At 39.8% G+C, this 18,934-nt stretch overlaps 1 protein-coding gene across 3 annotated transcripts in view; it reads right to left on the bottom strand.

The window, feature by feature from the left end:
• Window positions 1-18,934, bottom strand: part of UBXN7 (UBX domain protein 7) — a 98,660-nt gene that overhangs the window by 42,924 nt on the left and 36,802 nt on the right. For all 3 annotated transcript variants that reach the window (XR_008794242.1, XR_008794243.1, XM_056127298.1), the window contains exons 2-4: window positions 18,728-18,875; window positions 13,294-13,361; window positions 371-436 (exon numbers count right to left, since the gene is read on the bottom strand). Coding sequence is in view for 1 of the 3 variants with exons in the window: in XM_056127298.1 (XP_055983273.1) it covers window positions 371-436; window positions 13,294-13,361; window positions 18,728-18,875 (282 nt within the window). In the remaining 2 variants the exon portion in view is untranslated. The remainder of the gene's footprint in view (window positions 1-370; window positions 437-13,293; window positions 13,362-18,727; window positions 18,876-18,934) is intronic.

Here is an 18,934-nt window from a genome sequence, read left to right as displayed (position 1 = left end):
TCCTCCACATCCTTAAACATCACCTCTGTTTTGTGGTGAGGGATGTAAGTTTGGCGATACCCAGCAGTGCTTTGGGACCAATCCTAGCTCTGTATTTGGAGTCTGCTTGTACCAGTGCTCAAGGGACAGGAAGTGCCAAGGATTGGATAGACAATCCAGAGAAGACAAACGCCTTAATTTACTTAATATGTACTGTCTCCATAAATATCTTTTTCTTTTAAGAAAACAACAAAATCAGGAGCAATCAACCTATATGAGTATGTATAGGTGCTCCTCAACCTTGTGTTTTTTTTTTTTTTTAATCTGGGGGAAGAGCAGGAAGGTGGAGAAGGAAACAAATAGGAATAATAAATTGGTAATAGATACCTACTAGTTTCAGTTTGAAAATCTCGGAAACCATCAAATATTGAACGTGCAGGCCGTCTTCTCTTAGGAGCTTTAAGGGGGGAGTGGGAGGGGGAAGAATTGATAACAAAATTTAAGTTCATTCTCAAACAATTCTTAAATTTGTATATCTTGTTTCAAAATATTTAGTTTCTTAATGGTACACTCCTTCAAACTTTTTCAAACCTATAAGTCATTCAAACATAATTAGGCATGTTTAGCACAATAATTTTGCTTTACAAATGAAGAAACTAAACGCCCAAGGATTAAACCGAACATGTGCAAAAACTAAAGATTTATAAGATTTTTCCATGAAGCTACAGATAATCTGTAAATATATCATTCAAGTTAACTTGATTTATTATTATAACCTAGTTCGTTAAAGGCTTTTAAAGGATTTGACTATTTTTTGGTATAACATTTGAGTGTGTTAAATCTGAGCAATACTATTTGAGAACTGTCCCTGGGGCTGGGGTAAGTGGTAGAGCACATATATTTATATGTGAGTTCCTGGGTTCATACTTTATATGTGAGGTCTTGGGTTCAATCCCTAGTAACCACTTTCTTGGCTCATTACAAACATAGGCATCACGTAATAAGAATAATGCTTTTTGGGGCTGATGCAATAGTACAGTGGGTAGGGTATTTTCTTTGCATGAGAATGACCTAGATTGGATCCTCTGTGTCCCATATAGACCCCCCCCCCAAGCACTGCCATGGGTAATTCCTGAGTGCAGAGGCAGAAGTAACCCCTGAGTACTGCCGGTGTGGCCAAAAACCCCAAAAGCAAAAAACTAAGAATAATGCTTTGTGTTGATGATTAAGAAAATTGAAAAAGTATAGAAGGCCCTTACTCCATGCAAAAGCACCTTTCCCATTCCCAACAGCCTGTGTCTGCCATTATGTAATTTAATTCTTTCTATCCAAGAATGAGTAAAATAAATAAACAAACATAAAAAATATCTTGTTTAGGGGCTGGGGAGATAGTATAGTGGGTAGGGTGCTTGCCCTGCAATTGGCCACGTTGGGTTTGATCCCCAACATCCTGTATAGTTCCCCCATGCACTGCCAGGATGAGAACAGCTAGGTGTGCCTCACCTCCCAAATAAAATCTTGTTTAAAATATTTTTGTTTAATGCATAAATGTTTATCAGTACATATTATAGAATTATAGTGTTTATTATTAGGAAATGGGTTTGGTCTTTAAAATGTGTCCATGGTTTAGTTTTGTACTGAATTTTAATAAATTGAATTCTATCTGTCTCAAATTTATTTCAATTAAATTTCAATCTCAGTGCTGTATTTTCGTCATTCTATTAAGAGACATATCCTCTGTTGCCCATATCACAACCTGCAATGTTTTATCTTCTCTCCCCCACTACTTGTATTTCTCTAAATAAAACTGTTTTACCATTTTGTGTCCTCTTGAAATTCTTTTCTGTGAAGGAAGCAACAATCCTGCCAAATCTGGGCAAATATTAATGCTGACTTTCCTTTTTCTGCAAAGAGCAATTCCTTGATCCAGCCCGAGTCCACAAATCTCTGAGAATCTGGGTACTAAGGATCAGTTCCCATGCCATGCAGAGCAAAGTGGGTTTCAGATACAGCTTGACATCTTCGCCTTGTGAGGCTCACAGGAAATGAGTGTATGTGCCATGTAGATGCTTTACTAATAAGACTTTATTTATTAGTCTTATCACAACCCAGGTACTTTTCTAGATGACCAAGGTGTATTACTGGAAGCACTCCTGTCTGAAGGACACCTTCCATATTCCCCACTTCACCTTGGAACATCTTGGTGAGATAACTAGAAGCCACGTGATCTGCAATATAATTTGCAAGGTACCAGGAGCCCTTCTCTAACCTGTAACAAATCTGTGGACAGATGTTAAGAATCACTGGTGACAACCTTCCACTTGCAATTAGTGTCTGAAGAGCAGTGGCATTAATCCAGTGAAACTGCACTAATAACCTTGAGATCCAAAACTATTTCCAGGAGACTCTGATGAAGCAAGTTACCACACTGGAAAACCCACATGACTAAAATAACCAGGAAGCAACTGAATCCTGCTAATAACAATGATTTAAGTTTGAAATTGGGTCTTCCCCAGTTGAACCTCCTAATGAAATTTCAACACCAGACTTGATCGAAACTTGTAAGAAGTCATGAAGAAGGCAAAATTAACCTGTATACAGAGTCCTGGCACAGAAAAATGAGAAACGAGTGTATGTTTTAATCTGTTGAAAAGTGATAATAGCCACACAGTTGTAGCTGAAGATTTTTACACCACTCTGTCACTTCTTGATATATCAACTAGATTAAAAACTCAGTAAGGAAATACTTGTTTTGAAGGAAGAAATGTAAGACAGGGGTTGTGTGTGTGTGTGTGTGTGTTGTGTTGCTGTGTTTGTGTGTGTGTTTATGAAAAGTCTCAAAAAAGTAAAATACACATTCTTCTCCAATGTACATGGGTCATTCTTCAAAACATACCTCCTCAAAGTCAAGAGTATAGAAATCAATATTAGCTATCTTCTCAGACCATGATGCACTGAAAGTAGAAGTTAATCACAAATGGAGGAACAACTCAAACACCTAGAAATTAAATAGTTCATTACTGAACAACCAGTGGGTCATAGGGGAAATCAAAGAGGAAGTTAAAAGACACATGGAGGAGCTGGAGCAACAGCACAGTGGGTAGGGTGTTTGCCTTGCATGTGGCTGACCCGGGTTCGATTCCCAGCATTCCATATGGTCCCTTAAGCACCGCCAGGGGTAATTCCTAAGTGCAGAGCCAGGAGCAACCCCTATGCATCGCCAGGTGTGACCCAAAAAGCAAAACAAAAAGACACATGGAAACAAAAGAGAATGAGGACACTACCTACCAGAACTTGTGAGATACATTGGTGTTAAGAGGAAAGTTCATTGCCATGCAAGTATTCTATAGGAAGGAAGAATTGACCCACATAAATAAGTTCACTGCAAAACTAACTTAAGAAACTGAAAGATGACCAGCAAAAGGAACCGAAAGCAGGCAAGAGAAAGGAAATAATAAAACTCAGAGCAGTCTTAAGGATCAATGACACCAAGAGCTGGTTCTTCGAAAAAATAAACAAGATCGATAAGCAAGAAACATGAAAAAAGAGAGAGAACCTTGATAAACTCCATCAGAAATGAAAGAGGAGACATCACAATAGACCCCACAGAAATTCAAAGGATCATCAGAGATTATTTTGAGAATCTTTATACTATGAAACAAGAGAACCTAGAAGAAATGGATATATTCTTGGACTCCTACGACCTCTCGAGGCTGAATCAAAATGACTTAGAATATCTGAACAAACCTATCACTATGGAGGAAATCAAAATGATAATCAAAGTTCTTCCCCAAAACAAAGGTAGAGCAGGCCTACGTAGATTCATGAGTGATTTCTTTCAAGTCTTTAATGAGAACCTACTGTCAATTCTCTTCAGGCTCTCTCAGCAAACTGAAGAAAAAGAAACACTCCCAAACAGTTTCTATGGCACAAACATTACCCTGATACCTAAAGCAGACAGACACTACAAAAATGTCAACCACAGGCTAGTATCCTTGAATACAAATCCTTAACAAAATACTAGCAAATAGAATCCAACAATTCATCACAAAGATCATATACTATTACCAAGTAGGATTTATCTCCAGAGATGCAAGGAGGGCTTAACATATGCAAGTCAATCAATGTAATACACCATTATCAGTAAAAGAAAAAATGAAATCATATGATCATCTCAATAGATGCAGAGAAAGCATTTGAAAAGATCCACCTCTCAACAAAATGGGGAATTGAAGGAGCTTTCCTCAACATAGTCAAAGTCATTTAGCACAAGGTAACAGCGAACATAAAACTCTATGGGGAAAAACCAAAAGCCTTCCTTCTAAGATCAGATACAACACAAGGTTGTTCACTCTGGCCATTTCTATTTGATACAGTACTGGAATTACTTGTCAAAGCAATTATGCAAGAAAAAGATATCCAAGGCATCCAGATAGGAATAGAAGAAGCAAAGCTCACTATTTACGTATTACATGATATTTTAAAAAATCCTAAACACTCTATAAAAAATTCCTGAAATAAAAGATTTGTACAATAAAGTGGCAGGTTACAAAATTAATATGCAAATGTCCATTGCTATCCTATACACAAATAATGAGAATTTAAAAAAAAAATCCCATTCATAATTGTGCCTCAAAAAAAAAAAGTACCTCAAAATCAGCTTCACTAAGAGTTGAAAGACCTATGTAAAAAAAAGTACAAGGCACTATTTCAAGAAATAAGAGTATATGGGAAATGGAAACACATCTCCTGGATTGGAAGGATTTATATCATTGGGATCAGCAATACTCCCCAATGATTACTATCATTAAAGTGGCAATACACTAGAAAGCACTGTATAGATTCAGAATAGTCTCTAAAAGGATACCTATGTCATTATGCAAAGAAATAGATCAAACATTCCTAAAATTTGTATGGTATAATACTGTTGCTCCCCCCACTCCCACCTCTGCCCTGAATAGCTAAAGCAGCAATCTTTAGAAAAAAATAGATTGGAGGCATAATTTTCCCCAACTTTAAACTGTATTACAAAGCAGAAGTAATTAAACCAGCATGACTAAAATGACTAAAAGACAGACCCTCAGGTACATGATCAGTTAAATTTCAATAAAGGATCAAAAAATATGATGTGGAGGAAGGAAAGCTCTTCAAAAAAATTAACTTAGACCTCTTTTTTATGCTAGACACAAAAGTCAAGTCAAAATGAATAAAGAACTTGATATAAGACCTGAATCCGTAACGCACACAGAGGAAAATGTAGGCAGAACCTTCCATGACACTGAAGCCAAAAGAATCTTCAAGGATGAATCACCCTGACGAAGCAAGTGGAAGCAAAGATAAAAAATAAGACTACATTAAAACTAAGAAGCTTCTGTACTTCCAACAAAATGATGACCAGGATACAAATGGTAAGGAATGGGAAAAATTATTTACCCAACACTCATCTGGTAAAAGGTTAATATCCAAGATATATAAGGCACTATTAACAATATATCTCATGCCACAGAGACTGGCACACACCAAAAAGCACAAGAACAATGAGGGGGGGGGAGAGAGAGAGAGAGAGAGAAAACAATGGGAGAGGAGAGAGAGAAGAAAAGAATGAGAAAGGAGGGGGGAAGAGAGAGAGAGAGAGAGAGAGAAGTGCCTGCAAGGGGTGTCAGGAGATGGTGGGTGATGGGAGGGAGCCTGGGGACACCGGTGCTGGGAAATGTACACTGGTAGCGGGATGGGTGTTGGAATACTGTATGATGGAAACCCAATCATGCACAGCTTTGTAAGGGTCTATCTTGAAGTGATTCAATAAAAAAGTGCTGGCACAGAAGTGGGGAGAAAGGGACTCTCATTGCTGGTGGAAATGCCAACTGGAAAACAATATGGACATTCCTCAAAAACTAGAAACTGAGCTTCAAGACAACTCAGCAATTCCACTCCTAGGAATGTACCCCAGGGGCCCAAAAACACAATGCAGAAAAGTCATCTGCACTCCTATATTTATTGCAGCACTATTCTCAATTGTCAGAATCTGGAAACAACCTAAGTGCCTATGAACAGATGAGTGGATAAAGAAACTATGGTAGATTTAAACAGTGGAATACAGCTATTTGTAAAAATGAAGTCATAAAATTTACTTATAAATGCATAGAGATGGAGAGGACCACACTTAAGTGAAATGAGGCAGTGGGTGAGGGACAGACATGATTGCACTCATTTGAGGGATATAAAAATAATACCCAAAGACAATAGAAACAAGGGAAGGGAGGACTGAGCCATGATAGGAAGCTTGCCACAAAGAGTGAGTTGGGCAGGGAGTGCAGTTAGGATGGTGAAGGGACCACCATGACAATGATAGTTGGAAATAATCACTCTGGACAGGAACCGAGTGCCGAAAGAAGGAAAAATAATATGAATGATACCCTTTCAGTAATACTATTGCAACCACAGTGCTAAAAGGGAAAAAAGGTGTGTGTGTGTGTGTGTGTGTGTGTGTGTGTGTGTGTGTGTGTAAGGGGGGAGGGGGAGAAAAGTGTCTGCACAGAGGCAGGCTCGGGAGGAGCTGTGGGAGAAACTGGGGACACTGGTGGCAGGAAATAGTCACTGATGAAGAAATGGGTATTGGAACATTGTATGACTGAAACCCAATCACAAACAACTTTATAACTGTGTATCTCAGTGATTCAAAACAAAATTTTTTTTAAGTATGTGTTTCTAGCAGGAATAATATAACCTAACAATGCCTAATAATATAACCTAATATAACCTAATATAACATAACCTAACAAAGCAGCAGTACTGGTAGATGCGGCAGAAGCTGGGAAAAGCATTCGTAATGCCCGCCTGACCTTCACCAACTACAAAACCAAGATGACTGCCCTCCGACATCATGATGGATCTATCACATCTTCCAGAAGGGCAATGGAGAAGATTATTCATGACTTCTACTCAGATCTCTTTAATAGCCACATCCACTTGCCCACGTACCACATACCACATGATGGATATGTCGTTCCCAACGTTCTCCCTTCCGAAATCCAACATGCCATCTCGTCGGTAAAGAAACAAAGAGCACCTGGCCCAGACAAGATCAGACCTGAACACCTGAAGAACTTACCATCAGTACTCATCAATACATTGGCTCGGCTCTTCACACGCTACCTGTCTGAATGCAAGGTTCCATCCCAATGGAAAACCAGCAGGAACATTCTACTGTACAAGAAGGGAGACATCCACGACATTGGTGACTATCGCCCAATCTGCCTATTGTCTGTCGTCTACAAACTGTTCACTCGAGTCATCCTGAATAGGATTAGCAGAACACTAGATGAAGGACAACCATGTGAACAAGCCGGATTCCGAAAAGGATTCAGTACCATCGACCATATTCACATGATTACTAAGCTCATTGAAGTTTCTCGGGAGTTCAAGATGCCGCTCTGTCTAACGTTCATTGATTTAAAGAAGGCCTTTGATTCTCTTGAGACGGAAGCAGTCATGGAAGCCCTAGCCAATCAGGGCATACAAACTCAATACATCAGGATCCTTTGTGAGCTCTATTGCGGATTTACTACCAAGATCTCACCATTCTACAAAGAAGTAATCATCCATATCAAGAGAGGGGTTCGGCAGGGTGATACCATTTCACCAAAACTCTTCAGTGCCACCCTCGAGAACATCATGCGACGACTAGAATGGGAAAGCATGGGAGTGAAGATAGATGGTCGGCAACTACACCACCTCCGTTTTGCTGATGACATCGTTCTAATAACACCAAACATCAGTCAAGTGGCACAAATGCTGAACGACTTTGACCGTGAATGTGGAAAGGTCGGACTACAGCTGAATCTTACAAAGACAATGTTTATGAGAAACAGCCTTGTTCCTGACGCTCCGTTCGCTCTCAATGGAACCACCATCTCCGAATGCAACAGTTATATATACCTAGGTCGAGAAATCAACATGATGAATGACCTGACACCTGAGTTGCACAGGAGGAAGAGAGCGACTTGGAATGCCTTCAAGAACGTTAAAGAAATAACTAAAAGGACAAAGAACCTCCAGCTACGAGCACATCTCTTTGATTCCACTGTTCTTCCTGCATTAACATATGCCTCAGAGACCTGGACCCTACGAAAACAGGATGAGAACGCTATTCGGGTCTCTCAAAGAGGAATCGAAAGAGCTATGCTTGGAATATCACTATTCACTCAAATGAGAGATAGAATCCGGAGTTCTGATCTTCGTCAACGCTCAAGAATCAGGGATGCTGTCTCATTTGCCAAGACATTAAAAATCAGATGGGCTGGACACGTAATGAGGTTTACAGACAACCGCTGGACTAGAGCCATTACTGATTGGATTCCATGAGACATCAAAAGATCACGTGGACGCCCACCTATAAGATGGTCAGACTTCTTCGTCAAGACCCTAAATGATCGGTTTGAGGCTCTACATGTTCCTAAAATGAACAGATACCATTGGGCTACGCTAGCACGCAACCAGGATGAATGGAGACGTTACTGGCACCCGCTCGAATAAATCGATGAATAACGGGGATTAAGTGATTAAGTGATGGAATTATCAGTTGGTGGGCTAAAGAGAGTTTTCAATGGGTTAAGGGCACTGTCTGCATGCAGGGGGCCTATGTTCAGTCCCCAGCACTTGGTCCCCACCTGTACCAATAGGAGCAGCCTCCAAGCACAGAGCTAGGAGTTAACTCTAAGCACTGCCAAGTATGGCTAAAAAACAAACAAACAAACAAACAAAAAAACCAAACAAATAATGTCTGATATTTATCTTGGAGCAGTAGTAAGCTTTATTTTCAAGAAAATGTTTACCAAATACCTAAGCCTAATAAACTAGTTTGACAGTGATAGTTAAAGTAAAAGTGATGTTCCACAAAGAACATTATTTAGCTATAAACTCAACTGTGCAAGTACTGTTTACATACGTTTTATTTTCACTAAACAATTTGAAAATGTGTAGTGAAATTTAGTGAAATCCTATTATTTTGGCAAAATTACTGTGAAAGTTTTTAGCTGTAAGTGAATTCATTGCATTGTACTACAGGTTGGTACAACTGTCATGGGGCAGTTTGACCTATGATTGCTTCTAAATCTCAATTCAAAACTCAGCAAAACTCAGCAGTGAGGAAAGCAAGTAACAGCTAAGCATTATATATATGTGTGTATATATATATTTATATACATATATATAGAAATAAAAGCATTACAATCTGAAAAAGTATGAGGATCCATGCTTTGAAACTCACACTGAAGTGTTTTGTTTCAAAAGAGGAAGTCCTAATTGGTGCTTAGGGGTCCCAGTGATACACAACAACCCATTTAGTGGTTCAATACTAGGGTCTGAGAATGAGGTGCTGCGAGGACCCTGCAGTACTGGGGACCACCAACACGACACAGATGTGGTCAGGAAGCTACGTGGTGCTAGGAATCAAAATCCAGTCCTGCACAGTTTATAGGCAGTTTACTACTGCCTGACCCCTGAAGTATTTTTAGAGTCCTTTCTAGCTAATAAAAATATAATTCTTCAATAATCTTTAAGTTATATAAAGTCTATAATGAAAGAGTATAAAGTTATGCTTACTCTCCTTAATATTTATCAATGAGTTGTAAGAGGACAAAGTGGATATTTTATGGAAACTTTGTTGCCTCTGTTCAACAAATCTATTTCCTAGCCTTCCATGTCTAACACCTCCCTTTTCCTTGCAATGAAGGGAAGATAAAGTTCCCAGAGCATTACTTTTCAGCTTCAAACCCGTCATTCATAACATTTTTTTAAAAAAAAAAAAAAACCTCATCAACAGTCCCACAGTTCCTGACCTTCTGAAGCTTGCTGCTCTGCCATTACAGGCGAGGCTTACATTTCAAGCTGACATCACTGGGTCTAATCTGGAGAGGCAGATTAGGCCTCTAGCAGCCTCCTCTCCTGACCTGTGCCATATAAACGGGCCATACTACAGCTGCTAATCTTCACAAATTACAAACTGCTCAGAGTTATGGGAAGAGTAGAAAGAGAATTTCATTTCATTTCATTTTCATTTCATCATCCTGTTAATCGTCGATTGCCTCGAGCAGGCCCCAGTAACGTCTCTTTCATCCTAGCCCTGAGATTATATTCACGGCTCTTTAGGAGAATGAGACCCATCATTGTTACTGGTATTTGGCATATTTGGTAGGCCACGGGGAGTTTGCCAGACTCTGCCCTGTGGGCAGGCTACATTCGATAGCCTGCAAGTTTGTCCAAAATAGGAATGAGATAATAAGATGTTCCGGGATCTGGATTTTATAGTCTCTGAGTCTTGGCCGCTGATGGGATTACACGGTGCCAGGGGGCCAGGTGGTGGGTGTGACCCCCGCCTACTGGAATTTGGAGGATCTGGGTGGAAGATGCTCGACTCCAATTCGAGTAGGCTTGGAGGTCTCGGCCCCGGAACCCGCGTGGCTTTGTCCCTCTGCCAGTACCTTCATGTGTGCGGAGAGTGGTCTCAGCATGGTGGTGGCTGGTCCTGGAGGTCTTCGGCTGCCGTAGCCCTGGTCGGGGCGGGGAGGAAAGCTCAACCCGCTCCCCTCCAAGGGACTCCGGGAAGGAACACCCAGGTGCGGGGGCAGAGACTGCACTGTTCTCGTCCGGGATCTGGATTTTATAGTCTCTGAGTCTTGGCCGCTGATGGGATTACACGGCGCCAGGGGGCCAGGTGGTGGGTGTGACCCCCGCCTACTGGAATTTGGAGAATCTGGGTGGAAGATGCTCGACTCCAATTCGAGTAGGCTTGGAGGTCTCGGCCCCGGAACCCGCGTGGCTTTGTCCTTCTGCCAGTACCTTCATGTGTGCGGAGAGTGGTCTCAGCATGGTGGTGGCTGGTCCTGGAGGTCTTCGGCTGCCGTAGCCCTGGTCGGGGCGGGGAGGAAAGCTCAACCCGCTCCCCTCCAAGGGACTCCGGGAAGGAACACCCAGGCGCGGGGGCAGAGACTGCACTGTTCTCGTCCGGGATCTGGATTTTATAGTCTCTGAGTCTTGGCCGCTGATGGGATTACACGGCGCCAGGGGGCCAGGTGGTGGGTGAAAGAGAATACCCCAGCTTAATCCCTCAGCATCTTCTTGGGGGTGGGGATGGGGTGGTGGGGTAGTGTCTAACTCCAAAGAATCACCACCAGCATAGCAAGAACAATAAAAAAACAATGGGCAAAATAATAAGATGTCGCGGCTATGCGACATCTTATTATCTCATTCCTACTTTCGACAAACTGGCCGGATACCAAATGTAACCTGGCCATACAGCAGAGTCTGGCAAACTCCCCGTGGCATACCCAATATGCCAAATACCAGTAGCAGTGATGGGTCTCATTCTCCTAACTCTGAAAGAGCCTTGAATATGGCACTTTTAAAAAAATCTCAGGGCTAAGATGAAGGAGATGTTACTGGGGCCTGCTCGAGGCAATCAAAGAACAACAGGATGGTCATGATCGTGATCGGGGAAAACACATAGAAGCTCACCAAATTCAAAGAGTGAAAACAGTATCACTGAAGACATAAACAAAACCAGCAAATCCTCAATGTCTTTAGTGACACCATGATGAGGTGTTCAATGAGTTCAAAGAAATGATAGCACAGGTAGTCAGCAAAGCATAAGAAAATATGAAATGAAATAAACTACTATAATCAGAAATGATAAAAATGAAGAATATGGCAGGTGACAGAGAAGATCTGACTAGCAGAATAACAAGTTGATCAAAAGATCAAGAAGTTCTAAGATGAGAAGGAAGAAACCACTAGGAAAACAGAAGGTAGAAAATAGCCTGAAAACAAATGAACAGCCTACAAGAGACCTCTGGGTTAAATTCAAGAGGAACAATATAAGAATCATCAAAATCCCTGAAGAAGAGGAAGGCAAATATGATGAAGAAACAATAGAAGTCACTAATAAGATTTTCCCAGAGTTGAGGATTACAGGCAATGAGATCAAAAGAAGCCCAAAGGGTCTGAGCAAAAATAAACTCAACGAGGAAAACCCCAAGATACACTGTACTCAAAATAACGAAATCCAAAAACAGAGACCGAATACTAAAAGCAGCAAGATATAAAAATAGGAACTTATATACAAAGGAAAGCGTGTAAAATGTACAGCAAATATATCAAATAAAACTCTGAGAGTCAGAAGAGTGTGGAAGGATATAAAACAAAAACTCAACAAAATGAACACCTCATCAAGAATACGCTATCCAGCCAGAATATCATCCAGATTTGAAGGAACAATGCAGAGCTTCATAGTCAGGCAATAGGTTAGGAAACAAAGCCTTGAAACCAGTTTTGCAAGTGTTTAAAGATCTTCTCTGAAGGACAGAACAAACTTCCCAACATATGGCATTGAGCATGCACTCACCAACCACGCATGTGGCTGTCCTCTACTAGATTAAGAAAGGTAAATTTATGGCTAGCTTGCTAACGGATTTTACACATTTTCAATAAATAAATCATGTCTTATTTATAGTGGTAAAAATCACTTAGCAATCAGTCATCACAATTAACCAACGATTCTTTTTCCACCCCTGATAATTTCATCTACCATTTGTTTAAGTTTATGTCTGCCAAGGGCAGGCTGTGGGGTGAGAGGGAACCTGAGAATATTGGTGGAAAGAGGGGGACACTGGTGGTGGGATTGGAATATTGTTATGTCTTAAACAATTCTATTAAGGACAACTTTGTAAATCATCGTGTCCTAATAAAACTATTTTTTAAATAATTTTTTTTTAATTATGGCATTAGATAGTTCAATGGACTGGAGTGCATGCTTTGCAAGCAGAAGACTTGGGTTTTATTACTCATGGCAAGGCATGGAATCTGAAGCACCACCAAACCCCTGGACACTGAGCTGGAAATAGTCCTGAGCACTCCCGAAGAAAAAACGAAACAAAAAACAAATTATTACTTTTAGTATATTAGCAGTACCTCAGGCTAGCTGAATTGAATATATAACACATACTGTATACTTTAATATTCAGAATTCCTAGTGTTTTTGCTTCTTTACTTCTGAATCCAGGCAGTGTATATAGTATAGTCTTTTATTTCTTGCTCTAGTAAACATCAAAATTGTCAAAGATTAAATAAAAACACTCAGCTAAAGTGCTTTTACAAATCAAAAGGCTTAAGTTTTTATAATTTTCTTCATCCTTTTCTTATAATCTTTTTTATTTTATCTAAATAATTTTTATAGGCTGATTAAAATCCTAACTATAACAATAAACTAAAGACCGCGATAAGATTAGATGAAGTTGAAGAGGGAAAAGGTGAACTTACCACCAAATAAAGGTTCTGGCTCCACCAATATTTCTTGTTTTTGAGGAATTGGGGCACGGACTTCTTCTCTAATAAGAGAATAGGAAAATAGTATTATGAAAACTTCTGTTACCTGTTCTCATCAATTACTGTGAATAGATTAAAATGAAGAAGTCCAAAAACAAAAACGTAGTAACTTTTAGGAACCATAGCAAATCATGATAAATGACTGCTGGATGTCATAAAAGATGAACTAGTATAAAAAAGTTAGTATAGATGGCTCAAATATTTACAAAGAAAAAGAAGGGAAAAATAGAGGTTTAATAAAAGCAGTATTATATTTCTACTATAACAAATCATAAATCTACATCATCAAATCACAAATCACAGATATAGTAAATTTAAAGCAACTGGCAGTAAAATTGAATTTTTGGGGGATGTTGGCACTGGCTTAATGGGATGTCTGGAAGTAGAGGCATAAGGAGCTATACGGGTAGAAAGGCAGAGTAGGGCTTTCCAGCAATGCATATGTATCAATCATGAACTCTTCAAGGTTTATCTCAAAAGAGTTTACTAATAATCTACATATTTGAGTGAAAAATGCTCACATAGGGGCCAGTGTCTGAGCACCCTAGGAGTGATCCCTGAGCAAAGAGTCAGGAGTTAGCCCTGAGCATCGCCAGGTATAACCTGCCCCCACCCTGCCACATCCCCCCAAGAAAAAATATCACAATAGGGGTGGGCATGTGGGTCAATGTAAATCCTAGGTTTCATCTTTGGCAGCACATTCTCTTAATTTACTAACTTACTTCCCCACTCTGAAAACACACTCTCGCCACCCCATATACTGTAAAATTATTTTACCTTAAGTATCAATTGATTTTAAAACTCAATGCAGATAATACACTCTGCTGACAAATGTCTATGGCAAGTAATAGTAAACTCCAAATTCATTATCTTCCAGATTATAAGAAATGCTAAATTAGGTGCAATGTTTTAATTCTCATGTATCAAGTAGTAAAAATCGAGCTTAATGTTCTGTTTGGGGCAGTTGGGAACTGCAGCTTCAATTTCACTTTATGAAATAAAGTATAAAAATTCATTCAGTAATAAGAACATCCTGCAATCAAAGAGCAACTAATCAGACAAAACCATAATAAACCACATGACTGAAGGATAAATAGTTTTACAACAGCCACTGCTGACTACATAGATTTCAATAATCTGAAAGAACAGATCCTGTGTCTATCAAAACTCGATTATTCCTCTTTTAAAGAGAAATAAATCCAATAATTACCTTAAGAAAACTACTAGTTTAAGGACTGGACAGACAGTAAGGCAGATAGGTTGCTTGCCTTGCATGTAGGCCCACTTGATCCCTGGCACTCTATAGAGCTCAAGTTCCCTGAGCTCTCCCAGGAGTGTGATCTCTTAGTGCAGAACCAGAAGTCCTGACTACCTCCAGGCACAAAAGCCAGAAAAAAAAGAAAAAGAAAATATAGGAAGTTAAAGTAAATTTTTGCCTTACTCAATCACTGCCACATCTTCCTTACAGTATACATTGAATAATCTTAGACTCTCAAAATAAGCGCTTTACTCTGTAGACTGGGCTGGAGCGATAGCACAGCGGTAGGGCGTTCGCCTTACAAGCGGCCAACATGGCCGACCCGAGTTGGATTCCTCCGCCCCTCTTGGAGAGCCCGGCAAGCTACCGAGAGCATTCGATATGCCAAACACAGTAACAACAAAGTCTCCAATGGAGACGTTACTGGGCCCGCTCGAGCAAATCGATGATCAACGGGAGGGCCTTTACCTTTTACCTTTACTCTGTAGACTAACTGAGATGGATAAAACTAAGTAGTAGTTGCTAAAGAAAGATTTGCAACTTACTGAAATTTTTACAAGACTATTAACTACATAACCAAATTGAATTAAAAAAACTGTAAACATGAAAAAACTGGTTTAGAAATTCAAAACCACTATCAAATATTAATCAGCAATACAATCTGTCAAATTAAAATGAAATTCAGTAAGTAAAGACCTTTACCTTTTTGTTTAAAAATTTTTTTGTGTGTGTACGTGCTTTGCATGGGTAAAAACCAAGGTCTCACACATGAACACAAGTCTGTGTCTGCAGTCTCTCCAACTATTTTTAAACACAACTAAGAAATGTGCTATCCAGTGAGTACATAAATGTTCTTTCAAATTAACTGTTATTATCTATTATTCAAGTGACAGATACTGACTGGGCCAGTAAAATGGCTCAAAGGGCTCAGCGTCAAAGCTTTGAATGAGGGAGCCCCTGAAGTTAATCCTGTCACACCTGGCCCCCCAGTACTGCAGAAACAGCCCTCAAGCACTAATGGCCCAAACACATAAAAGAAAAACAAGTGATCAAATAACAGATATTTTGTACATTAAATCATGTTTGTTTTAAAGATTTTTGTTGTCTGTGTTGCTAGAGCATCCAAGTGCAAAGCGTGCACTCTAAGACCAAGTGACGGCAGACCTAAAACACGCTTTTATATTGACTTCCATTAAAATCTGAGCTAAATTAAGGGAAAATGTAATATTACATCTCAAATATATGACCAACATTAGAGAAATTTACCAAATAAAGGAGTGGTATCTAAAGTTCACACTTCATATGGAAACAATATTACCCTTGAATCTGCAACTACAGCAAAAAAGAGGCAAGGTTTTTTTTTTCCTTTTTGGGTCACACCTGGCAAGGCACAGGTGTTACTCTCAGCTCTGCAATCAGGAATTACTCCCGGTGGTGCTCAGGTGTTACTCTCGGCTCTGCAATCAGGAATTACTCCCAGGTGGTGCTGCGGTCACAGAACCCAGGTCGGCTGCATGCAACTCAAATGCCCTACCCGCTATACTATATCTCCAGCCCCCCAAAAGAGACAAGTTCTGCTCAGAATATTACTTGGCTTTCTAAATTTTTAATTTAGTAAAAACATAACTCATGTCTTCTGCATAGTCTATGTGTTTCTGGTCACACCTGGTGATGCTCAGGATTTACTCATGGCTCTGCACTCAGAATTATTTATGGCAGTGATGGGAGACCTTATAGGATACCGAGAATTGAGTCCAGGTTGGCCGCATGCAAGGCAAACAACCTACCCATTGTACCATGGCTCCAGCCCCATCTGCATTTTATAGGGGCCAAAACCAGAGATACCAGGGAATGAAGGAGGAACTCACAGCTAGGGTTGGTCTAGTAGTATGGGTACGCTGCTGTGCTGCTGATATTTCTACGTAGATGGGTATCTCTCTTTTAGTATAAGATGTAAGAGTTAAAAAGAACTATGAGATTAAAATTTTATTTATGGACCTAATCTATTTTTTTTGGGGGGGGGCACATCCAGATGTGCTCAGGGGTTACTCCTGGCTCTGCACTCAGGAATTACTCCTGTCAGTGCTCAGGGAACCATATGGGATCAGGAAATTGAACCCGGGTGGGCTGCATGCAAGGCAAGCATCCTACCCACTGTGCTACTGTTTTGGCCTCTGAAGCAATTTTTTAAAAAAACTGAATCAATGTGAGATAGACCCTTACAGTCGTACAGTGTTCCACAACCCATCTCTCCACCAGTGTACATTTCCTAGCACCGGAGTCCCCAGTTTCCCTCCCATTATCCCCCACCCCCTCAGCCTGCCTCTATGCAGGTGCTTCTCTTCTGTCTGTCTGTCTATCTGTCTGTCTCTCTCTCTCCCTCCACTTTTTGGACCTAATTTTTAACTGCTTCAAAAATCATGGTTTCTGCAACAGATGACTGGATAAAGAAACTATGGTACATCTACATAACAGAATACTACTTAGTCACCAGGAAAAAGTCATAAAATTTGCTCATAAATGGATGGACATGGAGAGTATTATGCTGAGTGAAATGAGTCGGAGGGAGGCAGACAGACAGAATGATCGAACTCATTTTCGGGATTAATCTCATCATTAGTATGACATTAATACCCATGGAAAGTAGGAAAACTTGCATGGTTGGAAGCTTGCCACAAGTGCGTGTAGGGGTAAGGCAGGTAGGATAAAGAAGGGACAACTATGACAATGATAGTTGGAAATGATCACTCTCAACAAGAACTGAGTGCTGAAAAGAGGTAAAGGGAGATATACAGGATAACTTCTCAGTTCCTATATTGTAAACCATAATGCCTAAAAGCTCGAGGGGGGAGGGGGAGAGAGAGAAAGAGAGGGGCGAGCAGGAAGGAAACTAAGGACATTGGTGGTGGGAAATGGACATGGGGAGAGAAATGGGTATTGGAACATTATATGACTGAAACCAATCATGTACAACTTTGTAACAGTATAACTGTATCTCATGGTGATTCAATTAAAAAAGTATTTCATATGGAACACTGAAAAAAAAAAACCATAGTTTACTTTTGAGTACCATTCATCTCTAATATTCCCTGAAGATGGCTGGAGTTTTGTCTGACAAGAAAACTTGTTCCTTTAAAACTCTCCAATCAAATGTAATGGGCAAAAACATCAAATCTGAGTTGGGAAGATAGCTCAAAGGGCTGACTATGCTTTGCATGATGGGAGGCCCAGGCTCAATTGCTGGATATGTTCCCACATCCACAATCAAATTTGTTTGTTAATCATCATTATTCTCTATATATTACAACCCATCTGCTTATGATACTTCTTTTTTATTAAATGGTACTTCTAATGATAAAGTGGGCTGGAGTGATAGCACAGCAGGTAGGGCATTTGCCTTGCACGTGGCCAACCCGGGTTTGATTCCTTCGTCCCTCTCAGAGAGCCTGGCAAGCTACCGAGAGTATCCCCCCTGCACGGCAGAGCGTGGCAAGCTCCCCATGGCATATTCAATATGCCAAAAACAGTAACAAGTCTCACAATGGAGACGTTACCTGTGCCCACTCAAGCAAATCGATGAACGGGAGGACACTGCTACAGTGCTACTTCTAATGTTTAACCACATTTAAGTACCTTAGGTATAAAGAACTAGACTTAATTTTTAGAATTTTTTTCGTGGCAACTCAAAATCTTTTAGTGATACAAAGAAAAATAAACAATTAGGAAATCTGAGCTATATTGAGATTTGCTTGCTAATCTTCTACTTAATTATATAGCATGGAAAATGGCTGTGCTTTGCTTTCTCGTCTATAAAACATGGTTAATCCAGTCCTAGAAAATTCTTTTACTAATAAAATTATTCTACTTGTATAAACAATAGAATAATCGTTCATTTTATTCTATTTTTAATTCTATTTATAGTAATAATGATAAACAAAATAGAAATGACAGTGTTTCAGAGAATTTGAAGTACATAAATACAAAATTTCCCACTTGACACTTTTTCAGATGCTTCCAACTTTTTTTTTTTTTAAGAGAAATCATCTAACTTATTAAAATGCAGTTTTTTTACTTAGGCATCAGTAGCTCCTAACAACAATAAATTCATACTCTGAATGTGGTCTGACAGTGGAGACACTTGCTGAACTGGTACTGGGCTCTTCAGCAATCCCTCCACCATCCAAGAACATAGTGACTGCCATCTCCAAATTATTGTTGCAGGCTTCCAGCATGTGTTTCCCTACACTTTCACTTGCACCTGAAATAGTAAAAAACAAAACAAAACAAAAAAACAAAGACAGAAAAAGTTAAAAAAAT

Source organism: Sorex fumeus, unplaced genomic scaffold (genome assembly GCF_029834395.1).
Source record: "Sorex fumeus unplaced genomic scaffold, SorFum_2.1 ptg000063l, whole genome shotgun sequence".
NCBI lineage: Eukaryota > Metazoa > Chordata > Mammalia > Eulipotyphla > Soricidae > Sorex > Sorex fumeus.
The sequence above is the reverse complement of the archived record's forward strand: the minus strand, read 5'-3'. Positions and strand labels throughout refer to the sequence as shown.